The sequence below is a fragment of the Dioscorea cayenensis genome, chromosome 15 (genome assembly GCF_009730915.1).
Source record: "Dioscorea cayenensis subsp. rotundata cultivar TDr96_F1 chromosome 15, TDr96_F1_v2_PseudoChromosome.rev07_lg8_w22 25.fasta, whole genome shotgun sequence".
Lineage (NCBI taxonomy): Eukaryota > Viridiplantae > Streptophyta > Magnoliopsida > Dioscoreales > Dioscoreaceae > Dioscorea > Dioscorea cayenensis.
The window spans coordinates 7,875,884-7,901,949 of record NC_052485.1 but is presented as its reverse complement, the minus strand read 5'-3'; the positions used below and the strand labels follow the sequence as shown (position 1 = coordinate 7,901,949).

The following is a 26,066-nucleotide window of genomic DNA, read 5'->3' as shown; positions in this document are numbered from 1 at the left end:
TATTCTTAGGAAACTTCAATTTTTAGTGTTACCCGTTCAGTTTTTGTACTTTGAATTCACTATTCATAGATCACATTCAGTTTTAAATTTTGTTTTTTGGTTTTTCGTGTACCCGCTTATTATTTGAGGAACCTGATCAAATTCATGTACTGTCAAACAAACTTCGAGAACTTTATATGCAATATATATAAGTATCAATCATTCAACATACGATGGTAGTGGTCAAAAAACAAAAGAGACGGGTACAAAGGATACAGTTAGTCTGTGATTACTTCATTACATGTGGCCCTGTTATGCCCAACTTCGTGGCATCGATTATAATGTAAGTCACGAACACCAAATGCTTGTGATTCAATCCTCCTTTTTCTTGGTCGTCCGGGTCTCTTCTTTGAGATAGGTGGACGAATATGGAGATGTCTACCCGCATCCATCGGTTTGTCGTGATCTGGTACAGGGAATATTGGACTCTCATATGCTTCTTTGTACAATACGACTGTGTAGTAGCCTTCCACGTAACGATGAATGTTTACATCAGTTTGTAAGATTGCGCAGCAGGCATGGTTATAAGGAAGACCGTACACCTCCCACCGACGACAAGAATAAGTTCTATTACGTAAATCGACATGGTTGCCCTGCTTGTCAACGACTTCAAAAATATCACCATCAGATCGGCCTATGACTAAGCATCTGCTTTCTTCAATAGTCTTTTCAATCTTCTTGTGAATCTCCGGGCAAAGATGGGTTTCCCATTTCATGCTATTCTCGCGCCGCTTGTACATTAGGTTCATCATCTTGAACCTACATTGGTGGGAAGTACACATGAGAGAAAAAAACACTACTACTGCGAATATAATAAAAAACCATGGCAAAGCCACAATATTAAACACTACGCATAAATAAGGAACACTAAATATCTATTGTATGCAAGAAATACAAAAAAGGAACAACAACCATAAAAACTATACACCAAAAACAAATACGAAATAACAAAAGTGTAAAGTACTCATTACGGTTTAAAACCACATGGTAAAGCCAAAACTCAAACATTTAATATAGATACTACATTAGAATGTTTGAAAGTAAATGCATTCAGCTGAAATAGAACGACAACTACGCACAGTAATCTAATTAAATTATTTATACGCATACCTTATCGCGTTAACCATGTTACAGACAGGTAGATGTCGTGCCTCCTTAATCCATGCATTGAAAGACTCTGCCACATTCGAATACATCTCGCCCCAGCGTTGTCCTCTAAACAAGTAATTGCACCAATACATCATGTCTGACTTTTGAAATAACCAATTATGGGCCTGTGTTGATGCCGCTGACAACGCACCCACAGTTGCATCATACTCTGAAGATGTGCATGCATATGCAATCTTAACAACCAACCTCCAACACTCATCTTTTAATCCTTTCCCTAGGTGACCATTAGCCTTCAAAAAGTTTGCTTGGAGATGTCGCAAACAGTAGCCATGTGGGGCAGAGGGGAAGACTTTGGCAATAGCATTAACAAGTCCCTTAGAACTGTCTGAAATGAATGTAATGATTTTGTGGTAGTCATCTTCACCATATATTGCATCACCCAGAGTGGAAATGAACCACATCCAGTTATCATCAGTTTCATTATCAACAATAGCAAAAGCTAGATGAAATAGACCTTCATTACCATCCTTTGCAGTTGCGCCTAGTAGGATGCCACCATATTTACCTAGCAAATGGGTTCCATCGAGGAATAGCATGGGTCTACAACCACGCTTAAAACCTTGAAGACATGCATGAAAGCAAAAAAACCACGCTTAAAGCGTTCTCCATCCTTCTCAATGATAACGATGCTACCTGGGTTGGTTTCGGAAACCTTACTTGCATACCATATCAACAGATCATAACTTGCAACGTCGCTTCCATGGAGAATTCCCTTTGCCACCTCTTTACCCATCCATGCTTGTTTGTATGGTAGCCGGACACCATGGTTACACAATATATCACGTTGTATGTCTACAGCCCGGTATAGAGGACGATCTCGCAATTTACTCATTACTTGCCTGCTAACCCATTTTTTAGAAACCCTCGGATGAGATGTTGTGCCGATACCCCCACCACATGTATGACTATTTTGGATTGTTTTGATTCTAAATGTTGGGAGGTTACTATCTCTTGAGGCGTGGACACGCCATTGACATAACTCAGCAGCACATGTGATAGTAACTCTATCTTTATCATTTTTTATGAACCTGAAGTTGAAATTGCGTTTGATGGCTAAGTCGCACAATGAATCCTTGAATTCTTGTGCATTTTCGAAGCGTTGGCCAACCATGAAAATTTTAGCTTCTGTATCTTGTAAAGAATTTCTTATAGTTATGCCTCCTCCATGTGTCACTGCTAGTGTATTTTGCGATGTTGGTACCCTTGTTATATACATTCGGTAAACAGTTAGTAAAATAAATAAACAACAACACTTTAAAACTGAATAGTTATGGCAAATAAGCTTCGGAAATAACAAAAACTAATGGCTAAAAAATAAAACTAATACCAAATAAACGATACTATACCCAAACACATATTAATGACCACATATGCGAAACATAATGCAAATCCTTGCCACATTATACAAAAATGAGTGCAAAACCAAATAGAATAAGATATTTACAGTGGCATTGGTGAAGTACAGATGGCCTCCGTTGTTTCGTTCACAGTATCTATGATCATGTTCACCACGGTCTTTTTGAATATACGATGAACATTACACATGTTTTGAAAGTCATCCTCTGAGCTAATGGAGCATATTGTCTTGTGTTCGTCTGGCATTATATACTTTACTCGCACTGTAGGAGGTTCGAGAGCCCAATATGTGCATATCTCCTCAAATAATGTTAGTCATCCAGTCAAGACAATGAAATCTAACACATAACCATCTCCTTTATACTTCGCAACACCGTAAAACATGTCCATGAAGACCCTGCATTAAGAAAAACCACTATAGATGAAGGATCGATGAACATGATACCAGGAACCCTACATTAAGACCAAGATTTGCATCTTGATGGGGATCTAAGAAATACCTTCACACGTTCTTTGGGATATAGCTTTGTGAAGTTAGCTTGCCGCCGAAGAATAAAGATGGTGAGTAGAGATGGGTGATAAAAGAGGAGAATCACTCCAAAACCAAGGCCAAGGAAGAAGAAAAGAAAATGAAATGAAAAAAGATTCAAGTTTCTCCAGCAAGACAAAAGGTAAGGATGAAGACTTTTGAGTGATGTCAAAGTTCAAGCACCATGCTGCCTTGACATGACATGGCGCCAGATTTCCCTCCCAAAAGTAAAGGGTAAAGTGGGGTTTTTCAAAATAATAAACAAGCAAAGATGACGGTAGGGACGAAATAGAAATGATTCTAAAAAGGAGGGATTGCAGGGTATACTATTTGGTCAGAGGGACTTATTTGTATAAATGAAAAGTTTCAGGGACTTATAAGTAATTTTCCCTTATTTTAAATAGTACAAGTATTTTAATATCGAATTAAAAAACATAAAATCATTCTTATAAAATAAACATAATTTAATCATAAATAATTACCAATTTAAATACGGGAGAATTAGTTATAAACCCCTCAAAAGTTCTATAATTGCATATTTACCCTCAGGAAAAAAATATAATTTATATATACCCTGAAAAATACAGGTAATTACGGATATGGCCCTACTCTTAGATTCCGGTAATCAAATTTGATTAACTATGGTTATAACTTGGATTAAGATATATAAAATGTCTAAAATAACCCTTGTACAACTTTAAAAAAAAACTTTTCAAGGGTATATATGCAATAGTATAATGGTAATTTTATATATTTATTGTTTGTTAATGGATGGTTTTTCAACTAATTTGAACCTCGTATATACGCAATTATGGATATTATTGAAAGGTATGTATGTAATTAATTTTTATTCAGGGTAAATATGCAATTTCAAAATTTTTTAGGGATACACCTGCAAAAGCATCTTTAAATAAATATTTTTTTTTTTTCATTTATTTCAATTTAATTTTCTGCTTGGATTTAGGTGCTCCATCAAATCAGAGCCGTTCATTCCTTCCAAGAACTCCACAGCCACATCCCCTCCATCTCCTTCGACGACAAACTGAAGACCATCACGACACCGCCATCACCTCTCCCGTCTCACCCTTCAATAACGCTAATTCGCCGACCGCTACGACCTTTGCCTCTCCCACCTCGAAGATGCTGCCGACGAGCTCAAAGCCCTTCGTCAAGAGAACGCCGACCTACGCATCACTAAGAACGACCTCGGCATCGCTGTTAGTATATTGTATACATGAAAACCTATTTGATGATCAATTTTTACTTCTGAAACATCATCTGAAGAGCAATTTTTCTTAAAAATTTCTTTATACGATTTATTGATAAAACATTGTTGTTTGCTGTATGAAATTTATCCGATTTATCCCATTAGAATTGATATGATTAGGCTTGATACACTGTTTTTGTGTGTTTTATCAGGCTTGTGATTTGTCTTTTTTAGCTCATTTATGGTATTAAGATCAAGATAATGACTTTTCACCAATTTGCTTGCACATTTTTTCCTCCTGATGAGTTTAGAAAGGACATTTTCTTAATTGTTGTAGTTTTATTAGTGGATCATTTTCTTATTATTTGGTGAACCATGTCTTTATATAGGAGTTCAATCAGTTGTGTATGCCTTTCTTTATCTTGAGAAGAGAACGCTTCAGCCAGAGAAGTTCCATTGGTAAAACTGGATCATTTGAGGTATGTGTTTTATTTGTTGAAAAATAATCGAACATTGATAGGTCTTTGTTATCTTTTTCTAAGACATTGACATTAACATTTACCTTACCTTGATCCTACTTACTTGATGCTGCCTGTTAATGTGCTCCCTACTGTGCCTTCCATAACAATCTCGATGATGTTTCTATGAACTTTGTGCAGTGGAATGAGGAGGTGTGTTCGTATTCTCTATCTGTTATACATATATACATATATTTGTATGTATCTATATCATGCTTATATACATGATCTGGAGTTCTTTGCTTGCTTGGATCAGGAATAAAATCAGAATAACAGCTGTGGTTGATGCTGTTATGATGAACATATTGTGGTTAATGTTATGGGTTGCATGTAGGACGTGTATCTTAATCTTATGTGTATGTGTATGTGTATTATATATGTGGCAGTGATGTATTATGCAATGCTTTTTATAATAGGAAAATGCAGCTTGTTCATTTGTTCTTGTTCTAGTTTTTAACTATATTTTGTCTTTCTTTATTTGTACATAATTGTCTATACTCCCTTTGAAACTTCAAATTTTAAAAATTGATTAATTTTATTTTAGTAAATATATTTTTACAAAATAAGTTTTATTGATAAAATTATGTTTATTTTATAAGCATGATTTTATGTTTTCTAATTCGATATTAAAATACTTGTACTATTTTATCTTTGGTACTCAGTATTGTTGCTTCATTTCAGCATTGTTGCCACTAGCTGCCCTGCTAAAGCTTGTGTTTTATACATATCATGGTCATTATGCTGGCCATTATGCTGGCCTTTACTAATATTGTTGTATTTGTATATGACTTTGAGCCATAATTTGAGATTGTAAGAGGTGTTTGTCATACCACTTTTGCAGGTACCTATGTTAATTCACATGAAATAACTAAGATAAAAGGGTCTGATTTGGTATCTTTACTTTCTTTATTTTTTCTAAAGTGTTAGTCAAGTTAATTGGAATTTTTTCTTTTCTGGGGTTATATTGGATCCATTGTTTTACTATCATAAACTAATATTTTAAAATGTCATACATCATTGGAATCTCTATGTTTTGTTGGTGTTTTCATTTTCATACTTACATCCATAAAGAGCTTGGTTGCCGCCATTGTTGGCAATTTGTGAAGAATATAATGCCAAGATTGGTAATCTTTCTTCTCTGAACGATGGAAATAAATTTTTGGCGCATACTAAAGAAGCCCTTTTTTCAGCAGTCTCTGACAAAGTAATTTACAATTACAGTCACTAACTTGGCTATATGACATATCTAGTTAATGTGTGTGTGTGTGTGTATTCTCGCATTCAGGAATTTTTTTAAGACATAGAAAAGCCAACAAACTCGTAGTCTTGCCTGCTCATAGCGTAAGAATTCCATGCGTGTTGTCTTCAATGCCATAATTTAGTAAATAACTGGAAATGAATTTTGGCTTGGTGAATCATATCTCACCTTTTAATGCTGCCAAATATTTTATGATATGGATATATTTAGGGTATTTCACAGCATAGTACATGATCTACTGTAAGGTATGATATATTATGTGCTTTTTCCTTATCTGAACTTGTAAACTTTCCGTCAGTAACTTCAGGTATACTTTTTTAGGATAGATATTCTTCACTTCTAGTTTGATAATTGCCAATGCTTCCTTCCCTTTGAGATCACTTTTCTGTACTTCTACTCAGTTTTGTCATGTAGTATCATATTTTGCCAATATGGCTAACATGGGTTGTATCATGTAGGAATTACCAAAAAATGAGAATGATGTCCTTAAAGCTGCTGAGAGTGTGCATGCAATGATAGACAAAGAGGTCGCTGCTGGCATAAATCCTGAAAACATTTTTGTATGTGGATTTAGCCAAGGAGGTAAGGCTTCTCTTTTGCTTTCTTTTTAATTTTTATTCTATTGTCAGTCTTTTGTTAATCATAGGTGAAAATGATATGATGGATAGGTGCTTTGACCGTAGCAAATGTGCTTTAATTCTTTATCCAAAAGCTTTAGTGGATGGGTGCCTTTCAATTCATCTATCTTAGAACGAATTTCACCTGAAGCTAAAAAGGTATGCCACGGTGAATATTTATTTTCTGCTGCCTTTTTTATCAGAAAACACAACATTCGTATTTTGTTATCAGAAAGCTAATAAGGTTGCTTAGTACATAATTATTAAGGCATTCATACTCAGAATTTCTCACTTGGCTGGAAAATGGAAAACATATCAAGATTTTTAAACATTATTAAGGATTTTCATTCCCTGGTTATATGCATGTTAGCTCTACTGTCGTCTACATATACATTTTAGTGTGACTGAAATTCATTCATTCCCACCATATAAGATAATTGTTTCCATTAATTTGTGGCAAAAAAGTGAGGGCTTGACTCACGTACAATATTCTCGGAAGACTTAAATAGAGTGATGGAAAATTCTCTTGGGGCTCTGGATCAGCTGCAGCCTTGTTGTCCATCAGGTATATAATAAAGAGTTTTCCTATAAGTTCTTTGAAGGAAAACCAAATGTTCCTTTTATCTATTAAAATGTTGTTATTTTTCAAATGACTGAAAGTACATTTGTGGAACTATATTAGATTCATTGACTTGAAGCGACCAGAATGTTATGTTCCCACCGAGCAAACCTTTATGAAACATGATACCCTCCTAAGAAGATATACACTGTGCCATGAGTGCGTGTTAAATCAAATTATTATGTTGCAATGTCTCTTAGTCAGGAAATTACTTCCCAATAATGGTAGCACTAACACAAAATTGGAACTAATTTTGGCAAGTTGGTATTCATTGAAACTGAGAGTATACTTTTTAAATTAGCTTTGATGGAAAAACAAATGATTAAGTCTAGAGCAAGTTCTCATATAAATATTTAGGCTACGATAGGTTGTAGTCTTTAAAAATGAATGTTGATTTATATTCAAAATCGACTAGATTGAGATGGTAGCATTGATACAAAATCGGAATTAATTTTAGCTTGTTTTATTTTACAAATTTTATTATTATGTTAAGTAATATAAATTGTATATATTGCATAAGTTTCTTCTTATTATTTTTACTAACTAATTTTTTTATTATTATAGGGACAATGATGTTATAGTTTCAATTGGTTTCATCCCAAAACATTGAAGATGATATGTTTTGTATTAAATTCAAAATTATTTTCTATTAACGAGTTTTTTCCATGAATTCTTATGTTATAGAATATTTTTGTCAATTTTAATGTTCATTTGTGTCCAAGTGTTTATTACATTTTAGGATGATGTTTGCTTATGTTATAATTTTATTGAATGGAATTATTAAAATTATTATTTATAAAATGGTATAAAAAACCATTACAATAGAACTATTAATTATTACAGCAAATATTCTAAACCGCTACAATAGATTCGAGAAAACTGTTGCAATAGTTTTTATACAATTGTCGCAACATATATTACCAAACCAATGCAAAATGTATTATAAAACTGAAATGTATTATAAACTGCTATAGTAAATATTTTACAAAACCGTTGCATTAGATAGTTACAACACCGATGTAATAGATATTATAAAATTGATGCAATATGTGTTAGAATACCGTTGTGTTAGCTATTGTGAAACTATTGCATTATATAAAATAACCATTGCAAAATAAACCGCTGCAATATATGAAGTAATTGTTGCAAAATTAAAAACCGCTAAAAAAACCAATGGCAATTAGAACTGTTGAGGCAACGAGGTTGAAACCGCTGCAATAACCTATTATAACGGGAGCAGATGCAGCGGCTGGCAAACTGCTACAATAGATCTTATGTAATGGTTGTAAGACCTTTTGCAGCAGTTGTAACGGAATTCTAGCTTTTTGTTGTTTAAGATTTATCTATTTGTCTGGTTAGTATTAATGTCACTTTGCTCTTGCATTAGAATGTCTTTCCATGTGAGATTTTTAGGATTTTAAGCTTCCTTATTACATCATATGTATATAGACAAGGAAGTCAACCTTGCATTCGCTTTGTTTGTTTGTGATTGTATGATAGCTAAATGTTAAGGCTATATTTTTATATATGCCTACATCTGGGGGGGCTAAACCTGGAGATAAAACTTCACTAAAAGAGATTAATAAACATGAGTACAATCTCATAACTCATCCTCACAAAGATAAACAAGAACCTTCTCTAGATTGTCCAATGGCCACTCGCTGTCACCCACACTCTTAAGTCTCTCCCAGTGGCTCATCCTAAATCTCAAAGCATGGTCTTTTATATAGTCATCTTCATGTTCCTAATATAGCTCATCCCTCTTTTAGAATTTCCGTGATTCCTAATGTGGACTTCTTTCAAACTTAGATGTTGTAACTCATGCTACAACCTAGCTTGTAACATGGCCTACCTGCTGACCTTGACTGAATTCTAGCTTCCATTGCAATGTTACTTGTACACGCCTACAATCCTCCTCTTGATTGTGTCCAAGTTTGAATCGATGTAGTTAAATCCGTCCGATCTTAACATACTAGCAACTAGCTTGCCTTCTCATGTCCTATCAATAATATCCTCGCAAGGGTCTCATCCCTTATGGCGTATCTACTCCATGGCAAAGATAATCTTCAAAGGTCTTCAAATCTTCTTTTCAAACTTAATCTTCATTCATCCAAGTTTGTTTCTTCAATCTTTTTGTTACTAAACTTGATATCTTATTTATCCAAGTTTAGTTCTCCACAATTTTGACTTCATTCATCCAAGCTTGGTCTTCAATCAATCTTCTCCATATATGAAAGTGTTTCAAATAGATCCGTCCACAAATAGTTTCTCTCTAATTTAGAGATTGTGGCTTTATTTAGTTCTCATCAAACTATGCTTTAATATAAACTTGGCCTCCAAGATAGTTGATCTCCCATTGTTGATTCACTTGTCAAAGATAGATTGTATTTTCATATGACCAGTGCTTGCACTTCAAAAGAGATCATCTAAGTTGATTGTCGTGCCAAAAATAGCTCCTCCAAAGATATAGCTTCATATCTTTATGTCATTTCTTGCCACATCATCATGTCTCATCATTTTGGTTGCCATGTCACCATGACATGTCATCACGCTTTGCTACATCATCTTAAGTTGCCACATTATCAGCAATGCATGTCAAATGATGCCAACATGGAGCTTTAACTCTAACAATCTCCCCCTTTGTCATCATTTGATGCAACATTTTCTGCCAAACCAATACACCTTATAATTAGCAGTTACAACATATATAGAAAACTGGGCATGACTGAACTGGTTCAAACAACATTGACTGAAAATACATCATCTAGTTGTGATATCTTGAGTACATGAATGGTTTACATAAGTTGCAACTAGTGACTACAAAGCTTTAAGCACTTAACAAAATAAACATCAATATTTTCTAAAAAACATCATAAAATGGAGATAAAACATAACAACATTAGGTCAGTCTGCAGTCTTCTCCCGATTTGTGGTGAATGATGGCAAAGGATTCTGTTGTCTGAGATAAATCAAGTTGCAACTTCCTTAATAAATTCCCTTGTTTTGCTTTACAATTGTCTGGCAACTATAAAGCAAACCACATTTTTACTCATAACAATTCAAGAGATATTCATGGGATTACACCAAATTAAAAATTTTATCTATAAACCAGCTTACGTGCATGCGCGCACACACACACACATGGTCATTTCAATTCATCTTAGGCCTTGTTTGGATTGGTTTTTCAAAAAAGTGTTTCTTTTTCAGTTTAGTAGAATTGCCTCTGGAAAAAAATGCTTCTCCAGAGTAAGTTAAGCACTTTTTTGTATTTTGTGTTCATATTAGTTTTTCTATAGAAGCATAAGCTTTAAAAATAAGATAAAAACACCTTTTTTTAATAAGCTAGTCATAACTAGTTTCTGAAAAAACGTGTTTTTCAAATTTTTACCGTTTCATTTTTGCAAAAAACAACAACAACAACAACAACTTTTTTAACCTAGAAGTGTTTTAACTTATAAAAAAAATATTTTTGGGGTTTCCAAAAGCTAATCCAAACAAGTCTTAAAATTCACTTTGAAGTAAAAAAGTTGGTTCATTGAGAGTACTGGATTTTGAGGTAATTCCGGTTATTAGGATTCAACATATAATCAATCATATATTAAGCTGAAGATAGTCAATATAAGTTTCTTTGGCAAAAATCAAATGAATTTGACTACACAGCTCATTTAGCAAACAAGTACAAAAAGCAGTGAATTTGAACATATGTAGTGATAAGGGGTTCTTGGTGTGTGAGGGTATGTGTTAGGGTTTGGTCGTCATGTACAGGGGAAGAGGATGAGGACAAGTGAGTTTAATTGTTTGTTTATTATTTTAATTTTTTAATAATATTTCAATTTAGAAAAGAACCGCATTAGCGTAATTAAATGGCAAAATTAACTCCCTCTTAGATTGTGGATTTAATTTTTCTACTTTAAAAATTGAAAGACTTATTATACCAAATTCTCGAGGGATTAAAAGAGAAAAAAGAAAATAGATGGACTATTTTGGCTCATAGCATCTTCTAGCAACCCATCTTATAATACTTTTTTAAAAAAAAAAAAAAACAAAAAACAAAAAATTTTTGCTGTTGGACTTGAAGCCCATTTATTCGCAGCCCACTAAATGGGGCTAAACTCAACATTGTTAAATCATCAAACTTAAAGAAATAATTTAGTGCATTTATAAAATTCGTAAATTAAACCAGCTGGCAGCTTACAAACTTGACTAAGTAGAAACAAAAACATCTTAATTAGCAATAAAATTTGGACAGCCATGATAAATTTGAACAAGATTAACACAAATTAATTTTGTAGGGCTAGCAAGATCACTGCCTTGGTCATCCTTTAATATTTTTAATTTCCTACCTTCTTTTCAATTAACTTCTTTACATTCATGATTTTATTTTTACTGTTATAATATTTCCGATTTATGTCGGTGTAATGTTTCGCACTTCAATGGCGTTTTTTTAAAGATGAAATTAATTGATTATCTCAGTAATTTTTTAATAAATAAATACTTTATTTAATATAAAAGAATCATTGATTCATTATTATTAGCAAATAAAAAAATCACTCCAAATCATTACTTTTATTCAAACATCCAACCATTTATATATTTATTTATTTATTTATTTTACTCCAATCAAAAACATATATCTCTCGGTGTATTGAATTCTGATGTACCAAAAATAATGCATTCCACATTTGCCGAAGCAACTAATAAGAGTAAGCAACTTTACTTGCGTAAAAATTAAACAGGGTTTAGTACCATAAAAAAACAACTAGCCAATTTAAGGAAACTTCCTCCACACCAGCCACATTGTGTGGCCTTTAACCCACTCTTCTAAACACACCATAACATAAGTAGATCATCAATTACTTAGATGTACCAAAAAAGAATATCTTTTATTGCCATGCACATGCCCTTGCTCCCTCCTTCCCTAATCACCACAAATAAATATATATATATATATATATTTATATATAAAGCAATGGCCACATAAAGAACTTAAAAGTCTATAGTGTATATGCAAAGAATCTCATCATGAAATGCTAATTTACAAAGGAATAACAACAGCACACATACACCAACCGGATTACTGAATGCTTAATTAATTAAACACAACATTAATAAACAATGTGGACATAGCAAAGTCTTGAAGAACAAGTATCAGTGTTTATTGCCCATAAACAAAAGAAATAAAATAGAATCACATATCCCTTATACTGACACATTAACATATATATATAGATAGATCACAATATTACAGACACACACATATGTCTTTCTCCATTGAGATCCATGGCACATGCTTCTTGTCGAAATTTCGATTTTTTTGATACCTAACAAGCAGGCAATGGAGCTTTGGATCTTCAGCTTCTGTTCTTGCACTTCTCCATGGCTCTTGGTGCTGAAATTCATTGAATAAATAAATAAAAACTAAGAAATTCTTTTTTTTTAATTTTTATTTTAGATGAAAGTCAACTCATATCATGAAGAAAGAGCTTGTTTATATTTTATATGCTCACCAAGTCCAATGGCTTCTGATCCTTTCATTATCCTCAAACGTTTGCAAGAATCAACAAACATCCTGCAATTACATTAAAGGAAAAGCGTTTGAGATGAATACCAGTTTAATTTCTTCTTTTATCTTGAGATATAATTAACTATATGTACATATACTTACTCCCAAGGGACATCACCAACAAGCATCCAATCTCCATCCTTATCTTCATAAGTTGGTACATACTCTGACCCATTCAACAGATCCATCAACTTGCTCTCATTCATGAAATCCCTCCCATTGATTCCTTGAGAGCCACAGTTTCCTTCAATTTGATAAATCAAAAGGAACACTAATTAATTAAAACATTTGTAGTACTGTTTCATTAGTTAATAATTATTGTTTCATAACTTGGAACTAATCCTTATTTTCTCACTTACAACTCTTCAGATCTATTCTTTGTAAACTAAAAAGTACTTTAAAAAAAAATCCTAAATTCCAACTCCACTGAGCTGTATATTATGCATGAGCAAACATACATCTCTATACATCAATAATTCATGTACGTTGGCATGATATTGTAACCACATATATAATATAAGAACATAAAACAAAGTATCCTACAGGAGGGGAACAGTCTGCATGTGAGTTGCAATCCTATTGGCAACCACATGGCGGCCCTTTGAGATCTAGTGTATGAATTATAATTAAGCTGCATTTTTTCTATAGCTTACCAATGGTGAAGGAGCTGAACATCTTCTCAAGTGCAAGGGATAACTCCTTATAACTGTTGTACATCTTTAGGTCCACCTTGCGAAGATAAGGCGCACCATCCATGCTCACTTTCACGAAGGCAGCGACGCCATTAGCAGACTTTTCTCCGTCATCTTTTGCCGCCTTCTCAGACTGCACAGCCATGATGTTTTTTCTATAGGATCTAACTGGTGGCCACCCTACAACTTGTGCCCTGAACAAAATTCCATTTCATGATCACTGTTATTGCATGAACTCTGCCTGAAATTTAATTATTTTCATATTCAAGACAAAGTCATCTATGAATCATATATAATCTAACTTTTCTCTTCTTTGAAGAAGAGAGTTGTACTGTATTTAGTTATATTTTCTTTCACCATCCATTATTTCATGTGTGCCTTTAAGAAGAGAGTGAGAGAGAGAGAGAAAGAAGAAAGAAAAGGCCAAGGCTATGCAACACACAAGGCTCTAGCTAGCTAGCTAGCTAGCTGGCCAAGATGTGGATTAATCCTATCTCCAAAAGTCAGTCCTCTAAACCCTTCCAATATTCCACTCTTTGTTTCCTCTCATCCTACCTGATCTAACTAGTAACAACATATTTATCACATGATAAACATATATTCATCACCATTTAATTATAGCACACTCTTCAACCTCAAAAGAAAATACAAGAAACAAGCTTATCAAAAAAGAAAACATACTTAGCAGGAGGCTTCTCCGGGTCCTTGTTCTCAGAGTGAACGTTCTTCTGGCTCGGAGACCTCTCCATCTTCTCCGTCTCCACTCCACTTTCATCAGCATCATGAACAGTCTTAAGCTTAAGCTTCAAATCTATAGTCTCAGAGAACCCTCTTTTTCCAGAGTTCTTCGTCATCTCACCGTCACCCGGCGGGCCTAGACGGAGCTCCGTCGCCTCTAAACAAAGCCCAAACCCTTTGCCTACAACCATCTCAGTTGTCATGGCTTCTTCTTCTTCTTCTTCCAAGCTTTCCACAATCTCTCAATACAAAAAAAAAATAGCAGTAGTAGTTGTATATGAAGAGCTAGTTATTGTAACTTTATATAAAGAGCTTCCTTCCAAATTGAACTAGTGGCAAAACCGTAAATAAACACACACGAGCAAGCCACCAACACGTGTCGCTCATGAGCTGGATCTCCCGCGGTTATGTCGGGCGGGACACTGGATGACGTCAGCATCCCTTTTATTGACTGCGGCGATCCGAACCGCCGAGGAATATAAAAAGATCGGCGATCTTAATTTTTGCCTTTTTTTTTTTTTCGTTTTCTGTTTTACTTTTTAAGCGGGAACTGAAAGTGAAAAAAGTGAAAACGTGGAAATGTGAAACAGGGAAAAGCTGTTTTCTGGAGCCGTTCCCGCTCCACTGGAAAGTGGGGCCCAAGAACGAGATAAGGGAAAAGAGAATGGACGGTGAGATGAGGAATGAGGGAAGAGATGAACGGTGGAGATGAGATCAAAAGGTGGGGCCCGGTCAACTGGGAGACGCATGTGCGGGAGAGTGGGGGGACCAAAGTGTGCATGTGAAGGTGTTCGCAATGTCTCACCGTGTCTGATTAAGAGCCATGAGATAATTAGTCCCCACTTTTCATTAATTACTTACTATTAATTGCTACTGGTTTGCAATTACTCCACCTCCCTATTTTTATGGTCCCAATCTCTGGTTAATTGACTTGGTTGGACCATGTTCTAAATGAATTCCTGTATTTTAATTGGTCAAGTTTAATTTGGTTCATCGTCGCTCTTATAATTGCGTAATATTGTCTATATTCCGGGTCTAGTTATAGTAATATGGGTTGAAATTCGTTTTGTATAACCTTACTAAAATTTTGTACTTATATATGTGGCTTGAAATTGAACATGTAAAATATTATTTATAAAACAAAATTATGAACTTCTAGATCGGTTGGGCGAGTTATTACAAATGAATCAGAGTTCAACCTCTTTTAATGAATTGGAATAATTTAGTAACTCTTACTTTATAATGTGATTTGTGAATTAGTTCAGAGATGCATTAAATGAAAGTTGATAGGGCCTATAATGCGTATCCCAAAATTTAATTTAGGTTTATGGTTGTCGATATATTAGCTATATATATATATAATGTTCACAAAAAAATCTTGTTTTTATAACCGGTAATTTTTCATAGGGACTAGACACATATAGTTGTTACAAGATATATATTTATATATTATGATTTTCACTCGGTTATTATCTATATATATGTGTGTGGGTTTGAGTTTGTTTTTAGTCTAAAATTTTTATTGGTTTTAATTAGGCTATTAATGCCCATAAACATTGAAGTTGAATCTCGGTAAAGAATGGAATGTTTGAAGGTTTAATTATGTGTCGGTTGTGATTGTCCTTTCTTTTTTGAAAAAAAAAAATACTATTCATTTTTATTATCAAGTAAATATGATATTATATATTTTCTTTTCTAAAGCATTTATTTATTCATCAGCATTAGTGTTTCATATTTATCGCCATGTCTTTCAATTTCACTGTATGAGAATATATAGCTTGAAAAGAAACGAACAAAGGTGGGGTGTGTGCATGCATAGTTGGGGTGCATTATTAACACGTTCAAAAGATTCTCAGACATGGTTTTCTACCTTATTAATTAACAAAACTGAAATTGTTTCTCATGGAGTAATATATAAAAGAATACAGTACTCTGCATATGAATGAATGAATGAGTTAGTCAAACAGACATTGGGGACATGAAAAATCAAGTCATGCTTTGCTTTGTTAATCTATTACAAAGAAATCAAGACATTAAAGTTCTTATGCTTTGTTGCTGATTAGCATCTATTTATGTTTAACTTGAACAATCTATGAATGTGTCCTTAAGCTAGTCTTCTGAGATTCTCCTTGTTTTTCAATATTACCCCTAGCTATTTAATGTTCATTAATATCTAATACTTATCATAGTTGCTTGTATGATAACTATGCTTAACAAAGTAATGAACTTTTTCCACCTTGTATAAAATATTTAACAGTGATATTATAATGTATAATAGAAAGTGAGAAGGTGATCAATAGCACATCTCAACCACTAGATTAAGAAAACCAAGAGAAGGTTGAGGACAAATTAAGTCTACATGTAATCTGAAGCAGACTTCATGAGAATCAAACCTCACAGACATCTTGTCACATATATTAACTGTTGGACACCACCACTACTTTATATATGAATATGTCTAGCTTGTCCAACTCTATCATGTCTTGCTTATTTCATGTCAATGTTAGGTCTACCACTTGTCTTGTTCCTCCCAAAAATAAGATATAGATGCTATTCATGGAAGTCATAGTAAACAAACATCTAATTATCATTTATCACAAGGGTTATATGTATACATGTACAAATAATATTCAAACAACCAAAGTGTTTAATTGCGTGAATAATATCCATTAATTAAGAAATTAATATGACTTTTTTTTTAATCTTTCCTAGCTAGCTATAAGTTAGTTTTTCACTTAAATAAGAAATTAGAGCATGCATGGACAAGTTCACAAGCACTCAAACAAAGATTGGAACATGTGCATGTGCATGAGTTTCTCAATAAGTGCATGAAAATGAATGTCTATGCACACGGGTGATACAAACAAGCTAGATTTATGTTTCTTCACTCATTTTGGGCATGTTTACTTGTTCACGGGAAAGAGGAAGGTCATGCGAAGGTGATGAGAGATTCAACTACTTTACCTACTTGATTATATATCTTGGCAATTAACCATACATCATATAATTATCCATAACTTGTCTTTCATTTTTACACCGAGGAAGTAGCTTCAATGAATTTTACTTTGTTTCTCTTATATATTTCCTTTTCATTCTAAATGTTCATGTATGCATGCATGTATTAAATAAACTTTAATTTAGTGAGTTTTAATATTATATATATATATATATATAAGTATGAAAATAATAGTCCACAAAATTTTAATGGATCACAACATTATAATTGGTAGTTGATATATAATGCAATATGCATTGTATGAAGGAAATTAAAGTTTATCTATATATACATGCTGCCTAACAGCTTGATTGTGGCTTTGCATGGTCATAAACCAAAACCAACCTGGATTGAGCCTGACATCAATGAAAATTTGGTTTGGTGTATATATATATTGGCACCATTTCTTGTTACACCATTGTTGCTCATTAATGCACGCTTGGTCCTTTCTTCAATTTAAAATAGTTGGTTTATGTTGCTTTCAAACACTCAACTTTCTATTCAATATATATCTTGTCGATCATATTAAAAAAAATAATAAAGAAAAAATGAGAGGAGAAAACTATGGGAGTCAATAAATCTCTCAAAAATGAAAACAGTCACTACAAGAAAAACAATTTATAATGGTAGAATTGTTCACTCACATCAATGTATATACAATTAGCATATTTAAAATATACTAACAACTTTACATAAGAAAACTGCAACTATAAATACAAATGCAATTATGACTATCTATGAAATTTTAGAATATATAACAAACTTTACAAACCAATATTATAAAAGTCATCTTGCCTATTTCAGAACTAGGTTATTCTTTGATTCTCTCCTATTATAGTCTGACACGTATCCCCCAATCACAACATAAAAAACTTAATAGCATATGTGTCAGGGTGTAATAGGAGAGAACCAGAGAATAATTTAGTTTTGGAACTAGATGGGATGACTTCAATATTATATGCCTTATATATATTCTTAAAATAAAATTTTCATAATTAAAGTAGAATTTTTTAAAATTAATCCCTTTAACAAATTCTCCTTATTATGTTTGCTTGTGTGAGTCGGTTCTTAATCATCACTGTTTTATGTCTAAACAACTGGTTAATTGAACAATCAAAAGGCTTGGCATCATTACTCACAGAAAAAAAAAATGACAAAAGAAAAAGATGATAGAAAGAAAGAAAGAAAGAAAGGGTATCTGTCTATGCTTGAGAAGCCAGTGTTGAACACACATAATGCAATTGTTCTTAATATATATTTGTTAATTAATTATGAATAATATTGACACATCCAATGACTTAAAAAAGGAGGAAAAGAAAAAGGCAGCATAGAAAAATCAAATCCCATACACTACTAACAAAGCACATGTACACCCTTGCTCCTTTCCCTGAGTATATGATTTGAAATTGCAATGATATAAAATGTTTGTGAGAGCAAAGGAAATAATTACAAAGAGAGGAACACACATAACATGCATATATTTCTTCAAAAGACAAAGACAGAAACATGCACATTCAAAAAGCATATTGAACCTTCCTAATTCTTTGAATAACATAATTTATTAAGAAGTTATAGTAAATGATGGAGTTTCGAGTGGAGAAGACATGAGGTGCATGGCCATACCAAGTTAAGGGCAAGCAGGTATCATGGCCAGTGTTACTGGTTCCTCCAAGACAAAAACTGATCAACAAAAGACACCAAAATGGAAAGGGTCCCTCCAGCGGTGTGATGGGGACTCAACTCCAAATTAAGGGTCCAATCTATCTTGATTAATTACACACTAGCTAGGTTGTACATGAGTCAGTCCAGCTAATGTCAACCCTAATTAACTTTTGAAAAGGTGGATAAACCACTTAAATTAGATAGAAAAAAAATAGGGTACCAAAATACATAGCAGAGAGAAACCGACCCCATGCACCCCAAGCGGTGATACATAGGTTACAAAAGACAAAAAACAACAGAACAAACCACACGAGGAAAACATGGCTCCTCACAACCCGATCAATCACAGACAAACTAGCTCGTGGATGGGTCTGGTGCCTCCTCGGCAATAGGGTCCTCTAGGCGCAGAAAGAACTCAAGGCTACGCCGGACAGTAGACATGGATTCTTCAATCTTCTCCTCGGTGATATCTTCCGAAGTCTCCTCTAGCAGCAATTTCTTTTTTGAGGACCTTGGAGGTCCAGTCAGGTACCCTGCGTCTTCAATGAATCTGGATGAAGGTTTTTTCGGTCTTTATCTTCTCATGGCCCCTTTAGGTTGCTCTACAATCCCTGTAGAACTACTTCCTTGAAGCCCCGGCAACAGGTCCTTGAGGTTTCTTTCAAAATCTGAAACTGAATCATCTGAGTCCAAATCAATATTAGAAGAAATTTTATCCACTGATTGGGTATCATCCCGCAACACCTCTCTCGGAGTGTCAACAGTAATCCCCACCGGCCCTACCATTTGCAAGAACAGCGCCTGCACACCCGCTGAGAAAACGCCATCTGGTGGGACCATCTCAGGTGGTATTGAAGTATCACTAAAATTCAAACCCACCAAGGAATCGAAGCCCGGAACATCTAGCCCACTAGCCATGTTAAAGGTCGACCCCACATCATCCACACTGACAGAGAAGCGACCCAGCCTTGTTCCACAAGAAGAGCCCACCTGCTTTCCCTTTCCACTTAACAGAAATGGGACCCCACACATGAGCCCCACATCATCTTGCAGGCACCCATGGCCTATTCCAAACTAGCGGCCCACCTGGTCAGCAACTGGATCACCTTTTAAGCCCAGAGAACAAATAGGTGCCACATTTGGTCCCACAGCCTGTGTCTGATTTGAACCAAGCTGCTCTCGAGATGGTTCCATCGAGACAACTGGCCCCAACTTAACCTCAGATCCAACCACCACCTTAGATCCGACAACCTCGTTCGTCCTAGGTTGGACACTTGAGCGATTCATCCCAGGAATCAGCACCGAATCTGGACGAACTTTCCATGATTCGACACGTCGCGGCCTCGAGCCATGCATCCGTGCCTTGTCGCCATCCCCAACCTTCCTTTGCTCGGGAGGCTGCACCCTCCCCGATTGACCAGCGGTCCGTTCGGTCATAGACCTGCGAACCGGACCTCTCGTCTCGCCGTCGCCGTCGCCGCGGGAGCTATGCTCGACCATCGACTTCAACTTCTGCAGCTCCTCCTTATCATTATCGTGGGAGCTCCACTCAACCAATGGTCTTTGATGCTTAATCAGTTTCACAGACTCCTCACTTTCTTCCGTTCTCCTCTTCAAAATGGTAACGCCAGTACCTCTCGCCGGACCACCTTGCCCTCCGGTATGGGAGCGAGGCTCAACCATTGCCGGGCTTTCTTCCGTCTTGGTTCCGTCACCAACAAACCGCAACACCGGCGGATAAATTCTAAACTTTCCACTGGGGTGAAGATCGACCAGCAACAGCATCAACGGGGTACCCTGGTCACTGTGGGAGCAAGGCTCAACCACTACCTGAGGCTCACCGGAAGAGATACCCAGCCAACTGTGGAAGCGAAGCTCAACCACAGCCGGTATCTCCATCAACGACCAACCTTTGTCTGCCATTTTTTTTGCTCCCCAGAGAAGATTAGTCCTCCCATATAAAAACCGTCAGCTCTCCATGTCGAGGCTTCCTGTCGATCACTATAGCTTGAGCCTATCTCCACCAACCCCGGAACTTAGTGCTTCCCTTTCTCCTCTCGCGAGATTTCATGCGTGAACCGATGATCCACCGGACGGGGAGAAATACTTGCGCCTGTCACGACTGACTTCCCCTCGTCCCAATGCATCGAGTCCCATAACGCCGATAACACCCCCTCGTCTTCCTCCTCGTCATCAAACGACCAAATGTACTCCTCATCATCCTCATAAATAGAATGTGAGTACACTGGCAAATAAATCGATCGACCGTCAGGAGCAAATGTGAGACGAACATCTCCGTTCATCTTCACCCGCCCTAATTAAGTCTCCCATCTTAATTTCACATTATTATTAAAAATGTATATTTAATATTTTTTATATAATTTTAAAATGTTAGTTTAATGCATTTTCACTTGACTAGCTAGTCAATATAATATTTTATATTTTATTATTAATATGAAATTGTATATTTAATCCTAAAACCACTCATATAATTTTGAGAAATATTGATTTTTCTTTTCACATATATTGAGATATTTAAGATGATTTTGATAGTTTTACTTGTTTTACATTAAAATAGTTTATTGGTTTGAGTTCAATTCAAACTGCTGGAAATATTATGGAGGTTAGATAAACAATTAAGGTTATTTCCGGGATGTATAGGCAAACAAATGTTTTATTTGATAACTTGCCATTAAGTTTAAATGATATATTTTTTGGGTTTTTGTATGTATATAGCGATATCCTCCTGAGTCCCTTTTTGTGTATTTAACCATTCAAATATTGTAGTTCTTTGTATAACTGCTTTCCATCAAATAAGTTTGACTATTGTAAAGTTTATTAAAATTACCAAATAAATAAATATTTTTTTAAGTGAAATCAAGTTTTTAAAAGATACTTTAGAAATTTAAAGTTGTTTTATAAGTTTTCTACTCTGTTGATCTAAATTTTTATTGGTTTCTCGAACATTAATTGATTATGTACTTAGATTTTTTAATGTTTCTTTTACACTTTGTTCGGATATGCTCAAGTATACGTACTGATTATTAATTGCCATTTTTCTTTGTTATACTAATTAAACTTTTTACCATCAAATATTGTAGGAATACACACTAACAATTTGAGCATTGTTTAAAGTGTTCAGCAAGAGAGACATAATATGGTTAAAAAAAATTTAGATATATTAGAAAGCTCTCTAGTGTATTTATATTATATTATGTTTATTTATATATTATTAAAATTATTTTGATAAAAATTGATTAACCATGAATTTATTAAAACAAAGGCAAATACAAAATAACAAAAGAAACTAATATATGAGTACACTAGATGTAAAAGCTACAAGGAGAAAAACACAATAAAGAAGTAAAGTACAACATAGCAAAATAAATACAACAAACACAACAAAACAACAGGTAAGAGAGACAACACTAGCTCTCCTACACGGGTGAAACATTAAATCCTGAACTACATGTCTGCTGGCAGATCTGTCTCCTTAGTATCAAGATTAATTTATATATTAATTATACAACGATTTTCTTAAGTTTTATTCTAATACAGTGAGTACTTTCTTTAAAAAAATAATTAAATTCTAGTCTATGTGGAAAAGCCTATACGGCTATACATATATATATACAAGAAAAATACAAATAATAAATAATAAACACTTATACAAGAAACACTGCCTCTTAAATACAATAAATTCTATACATTGAAGTCATACCCTAACAACTAACGCTAACCCTAACCCTAAATTGAGGGAAAAGGATGGCCCATTGGCAAGTATACAACATGTCACGAGAGAGCGTGGTGGTGGTGATGAGAGGGCCTACTAATTAACATGGCAACACACCAATAAAGAACTAAGGATCATAAATCACTCAGCCACTCATTTGGGTCAGCACTCAGCAGCCATGACCTTGCTTTCCACAAGACAGCTCACGTGCACCTTGATGTTTACATGCATGCATGCATGCAGGCATTCACGTACAACTCCCACTGCTTAACGGGCCCGTACTCTCCCGTACTCACCATCTCTTTGTTCTCATCTTACGTGTGGCATCCAATCGTCCACGTTGCCGTTCTATTATTTATTTATTTTATTGATTAATTATATATATTTTATATAAATTTAATTAATTATAACACCATCCTAATAATATGCTCTTCTTTCTCTTGTTGTATATGTTTTGTATTGAATGTTTATACTATTTATATTAATTCATGAGAGGTCAAGTAATAGTTCTTTTGATTTATTTTTTTTTATGATAAACAGTTAAATATTTAATGCTAATTGACACCGTAGCTAACCACTATAGCATGATGGTACACAAATTAAAAGAATGAGAAAGACTTACAAATATATATATATATATATAATATGGAAAAATATGATTTCTACAAATATGTATTTTTGGAGATACACGTACATAAATAACTTTTTGATAAGATTATATAGTTTTGGATGTCTAACTAGCTAGTAACCATATATGGGGGGTATGAAGCTTTGATAATAGATATAATTATGCTGTAAGGCATCACACAATGAAACATACACAAACAAATTAATATATATATGTGAATGATAATAATTAATTAAGTGAATATATATATATATATATATGATTAGGAAGAAGAAGAAGAAGATATTATTGAGAATTCAAAGGAACACTCGTGCGGCACATACGTGGATGTGTTGGTATCCATATAAAAAAAAAGACCCACTTGATTTTAATGAGAAACAGTGAATCGGATGGGTCTTGTCTGTGAAGAGAGGATCAAATGTGGCCGGGAATTGATCAGTGATGTGAACTTCAAGTTAATTATGAGAAATTAATGGGGACAAGTAAAGTGATAGGTTGTTTGTTGGATGTTTTATCGTCTAAATCTTTAGATTCATTGCATTTTGCTCTAAAGTAAGTAATCATGCATGGGTATATGTATACACGTTTTATTTATTTACTTTATTTGGTCTGGCTCCATCATGTAAATTATTACTTCTTTTTCTTCTTGTGTGCTTTCAATGATCATCTTTAGTCTTGTCTATGTATATATACCTAATTTTGATTCAAGATCATGATGCAACCATGCACAAGAACAACCCACAATAAATGTATATATATATAAATGTATATGTATATAAGAACTCTAACTAAATAATAAGCAAAACTTTTAAAAGAAAATTATTTACAAAGATCATGCAACCATGCAGAAGAACAATTCCCAATATATAAAAAACTCCAAGCTAAATAATGAGCCAAATTAATAAAAGAAAATGTATTTACAGATAACAAATCAAATAAGACTCGCTCTTTCTCTATGGAACAAAATTTCAACTTTGATTAAAACATAAGTGCAGCCATGCATGTGCCGAGACATAGATATATAAATATATATATATATATATATATATATATAGTGTTTGGTGACTTAATAGAACAACAAAAATATGCCATTTATATTGACCTGCTTTATTAAATAAATTTAATTTTCCAAATCATTGCTAGCCATTCAAAATATCTTGGTACTGTGATTTAATTTATACATATATATATCACAACCCACGCATGAACCAATAAGTTATATATATATATATATATATATTTAAAAAAAAAGGGATCCTCACTCAGTATGACAGATAACAGTAGACAACAGTTAGAACTAGAGTCCAAGTTAGTGTGGGGATATGTAACAGTATTGAAAGATGGTGATGATGATAAGTAGGAAGTGGGAGAAGGTCCCAATACAAACTAGTACACGAATGGCCATTCATTTGGGACCAACCCTAACTATTCTCTACATCATCGCTGTCCTTTTCCATCTTTTTTCTTTTTTCTTTTTACTAACTTTTTAAATGTTGGGTACCTCATTATTGAGCTTCTCTCTCTCTCTCTCTCTCTCTCTCTCTCTCTCTCTCCATCTTCTTTTCCACCAAAATTGTAACACATTTGATTCAGATTGATGTAAACTATCTCCAGCATAATGGGTTTCCTTTTAGGCCAAATTTGTTCAGTTTAATTCACACATAGGTAAAATGTTCTAATTCAGAAGTATGTGTCTATATATATATATATATATATGAATATACATGTATATGAAAGAAATAATGAACAATAATAAATCAAATCAAATAAGAATATACAAATTTACATGAAAATTTTAAAATTGGGAAAAAAACCTTGGATAGAAAAAAAAATAATTTTATTATATTAAAAATTAAGTACAATAATAGCAACACAATTTGCCAAAGTTATATCATCATTATAAAACCCTAAAATATTTTTAAATAAATCATAATTTAATTACAAATCAAATTAATCTAAATTAATTTTAAATCATAACCTAGTTATGCTCTTCTTTATGTGCACTTTAATCACCTAATTCTATGAATAAATTTCTCCATTACCACTGCAATTCCTCAAAAAATTCTCATAATTTAAACAATTACATGAATCACACCGCAAACTTTTGAGATCAAGTAAACTAGAATTTAAGCCACAAGCTAATTACTGGTATATACTTGGATTATACAATTAATCTCTCTTATACATTTCTTTATTTAAATTAATAGATATACATTTATTGTTGATAATAATAGAGAAGATCAGGTTTTTCCATATCTTAGATTTCTGCAATAATAACAAAGTATATTAAAGTTAAATATACCAGTAAAAAAAACAAATGAATAAGAATTAATGTATAAAAGAATCGAATCATTCAATAAGCTTGCACAATGCAAATAAAGAAAGAAAACATTAGCATCAAAGTTTGTTTGATAAATCAGGTCATTTAATTAAAAAAATGGAAGCAAACCGACCAACAGCATCAGTCAAGTTAATTTGCAGAAATAAATTTAATTTGTCCCCTTTGAATGAGTCTTTAAAATTAAATAATTAATTAAAAAGTTTTGGATCTAATGGTTCCTTCTTCAACAGTGGAAAAACTTGGGCTGTTTATTCAATCTTTAAGAAGGTACATTAGAATATCATGGAGTTCCATAATATAAATTAGGCTTGAACTAACAAGTAACAAAAAAGTTCTATTATTACTTTTCAAAAAAAAAAAAGTTCTATTATGTAATTTTTTTCTTTCATATAACAATTTTA

The 26,066-nt window shown here is 33.8% G+C and overlaps 3 protein-coding genes across 12 annotated transcripts; 1 reads left to right on the top strand and 2 right to left on the bottom strand.

Moving 5' to 3' along the window:
* Positions 1-257: 257 nt before the first annotated feature.
* Positions 258-2,041, bottom strand: LOC120277661. The gene is made up of 3 exons (XM_039284518.1): positions 1,867-2,041; positions 1,150-1,768; positions 258-798 (listed from the first exon to the last, which is right to left on the bottom strand). Exons 1-3 carry the CDS (start codon positions 2,039-2,041, stop codon positions 258-260), a joined length of 1,335 nt encoding a protein of 444 aa, XP_039140452.1.
* A 2,032-nt stretch (positions 2,042-4,073) lies between these two features.
* On the top strand, positions 4,074-8,028 carry LOC120277068 (probable carboxylesterase SOBER1-like). 10 transcript variants are annotated; one of them, XR_005541455.1, is made up of 7 exons: positions 4,074-4,311; positions 4,691-4,780; positions 4,961-4,972; positions 5,661-5,700; positions 6,536-6,659; positions 6,746-7,259; positions 7,878-8,028. XR_005541455.1 is itself a non-coding variant. In XM_039283816.1 (5 exons), the coding sequence occupies exons 2-5, from the start codon at positions 4,709-4,711 to the stop codon at positions 6,772-6,774; spliced, it is 237 nt and encodes a 78-aa protein (XP_039139750.1). In that variant the 5' UTR covers positions 4,075-4,311; positions 4,691-4,708; the 3' UTR covers positions 6,775-7,825. The 10 variants fall into 10 exon arrangements, 1 of the variants encoding a protein (XP_039139750.1); XR_005541453.1 differs by having other exon boundaries at positions 5,661-5,710; XR_005541450.1 differs by lacking the exon at positions 5,661-5,700 and having other exon boundaries at positions 4,691-4,972; positions 6,746-6,853; positions 7,160-7,259.
* Positions 8,029-12,387: 4,359 nt separating this feature from the next.
* Positions 12,388-14,579, bottom strand: LOC120277067 (auxin-responsive protein IAA30-like). The gene is made up of 5 exons (XM_039283815.1): positions 14,250-14,579; positions 13,530-13,762; positions 12,979-13,120; positions 12,821-12,882; positions 12,388-12,702 (listed from the first exon to the last, which is right to left on the bottom strand). Exons 1-5 carry the CDS (start codon positions 14,507-14,509, stop codon positions 12,665-12,667), a joined length of 735 nt encoding a protein of 244 aa, XP_039139749.1. The 5' UTR covers positions 14,510-14,579; the 3' UTR covers positions 12,388-12,664.
* Positions 14,580-26,066: the final 11,487 nt, after the last annotated feature.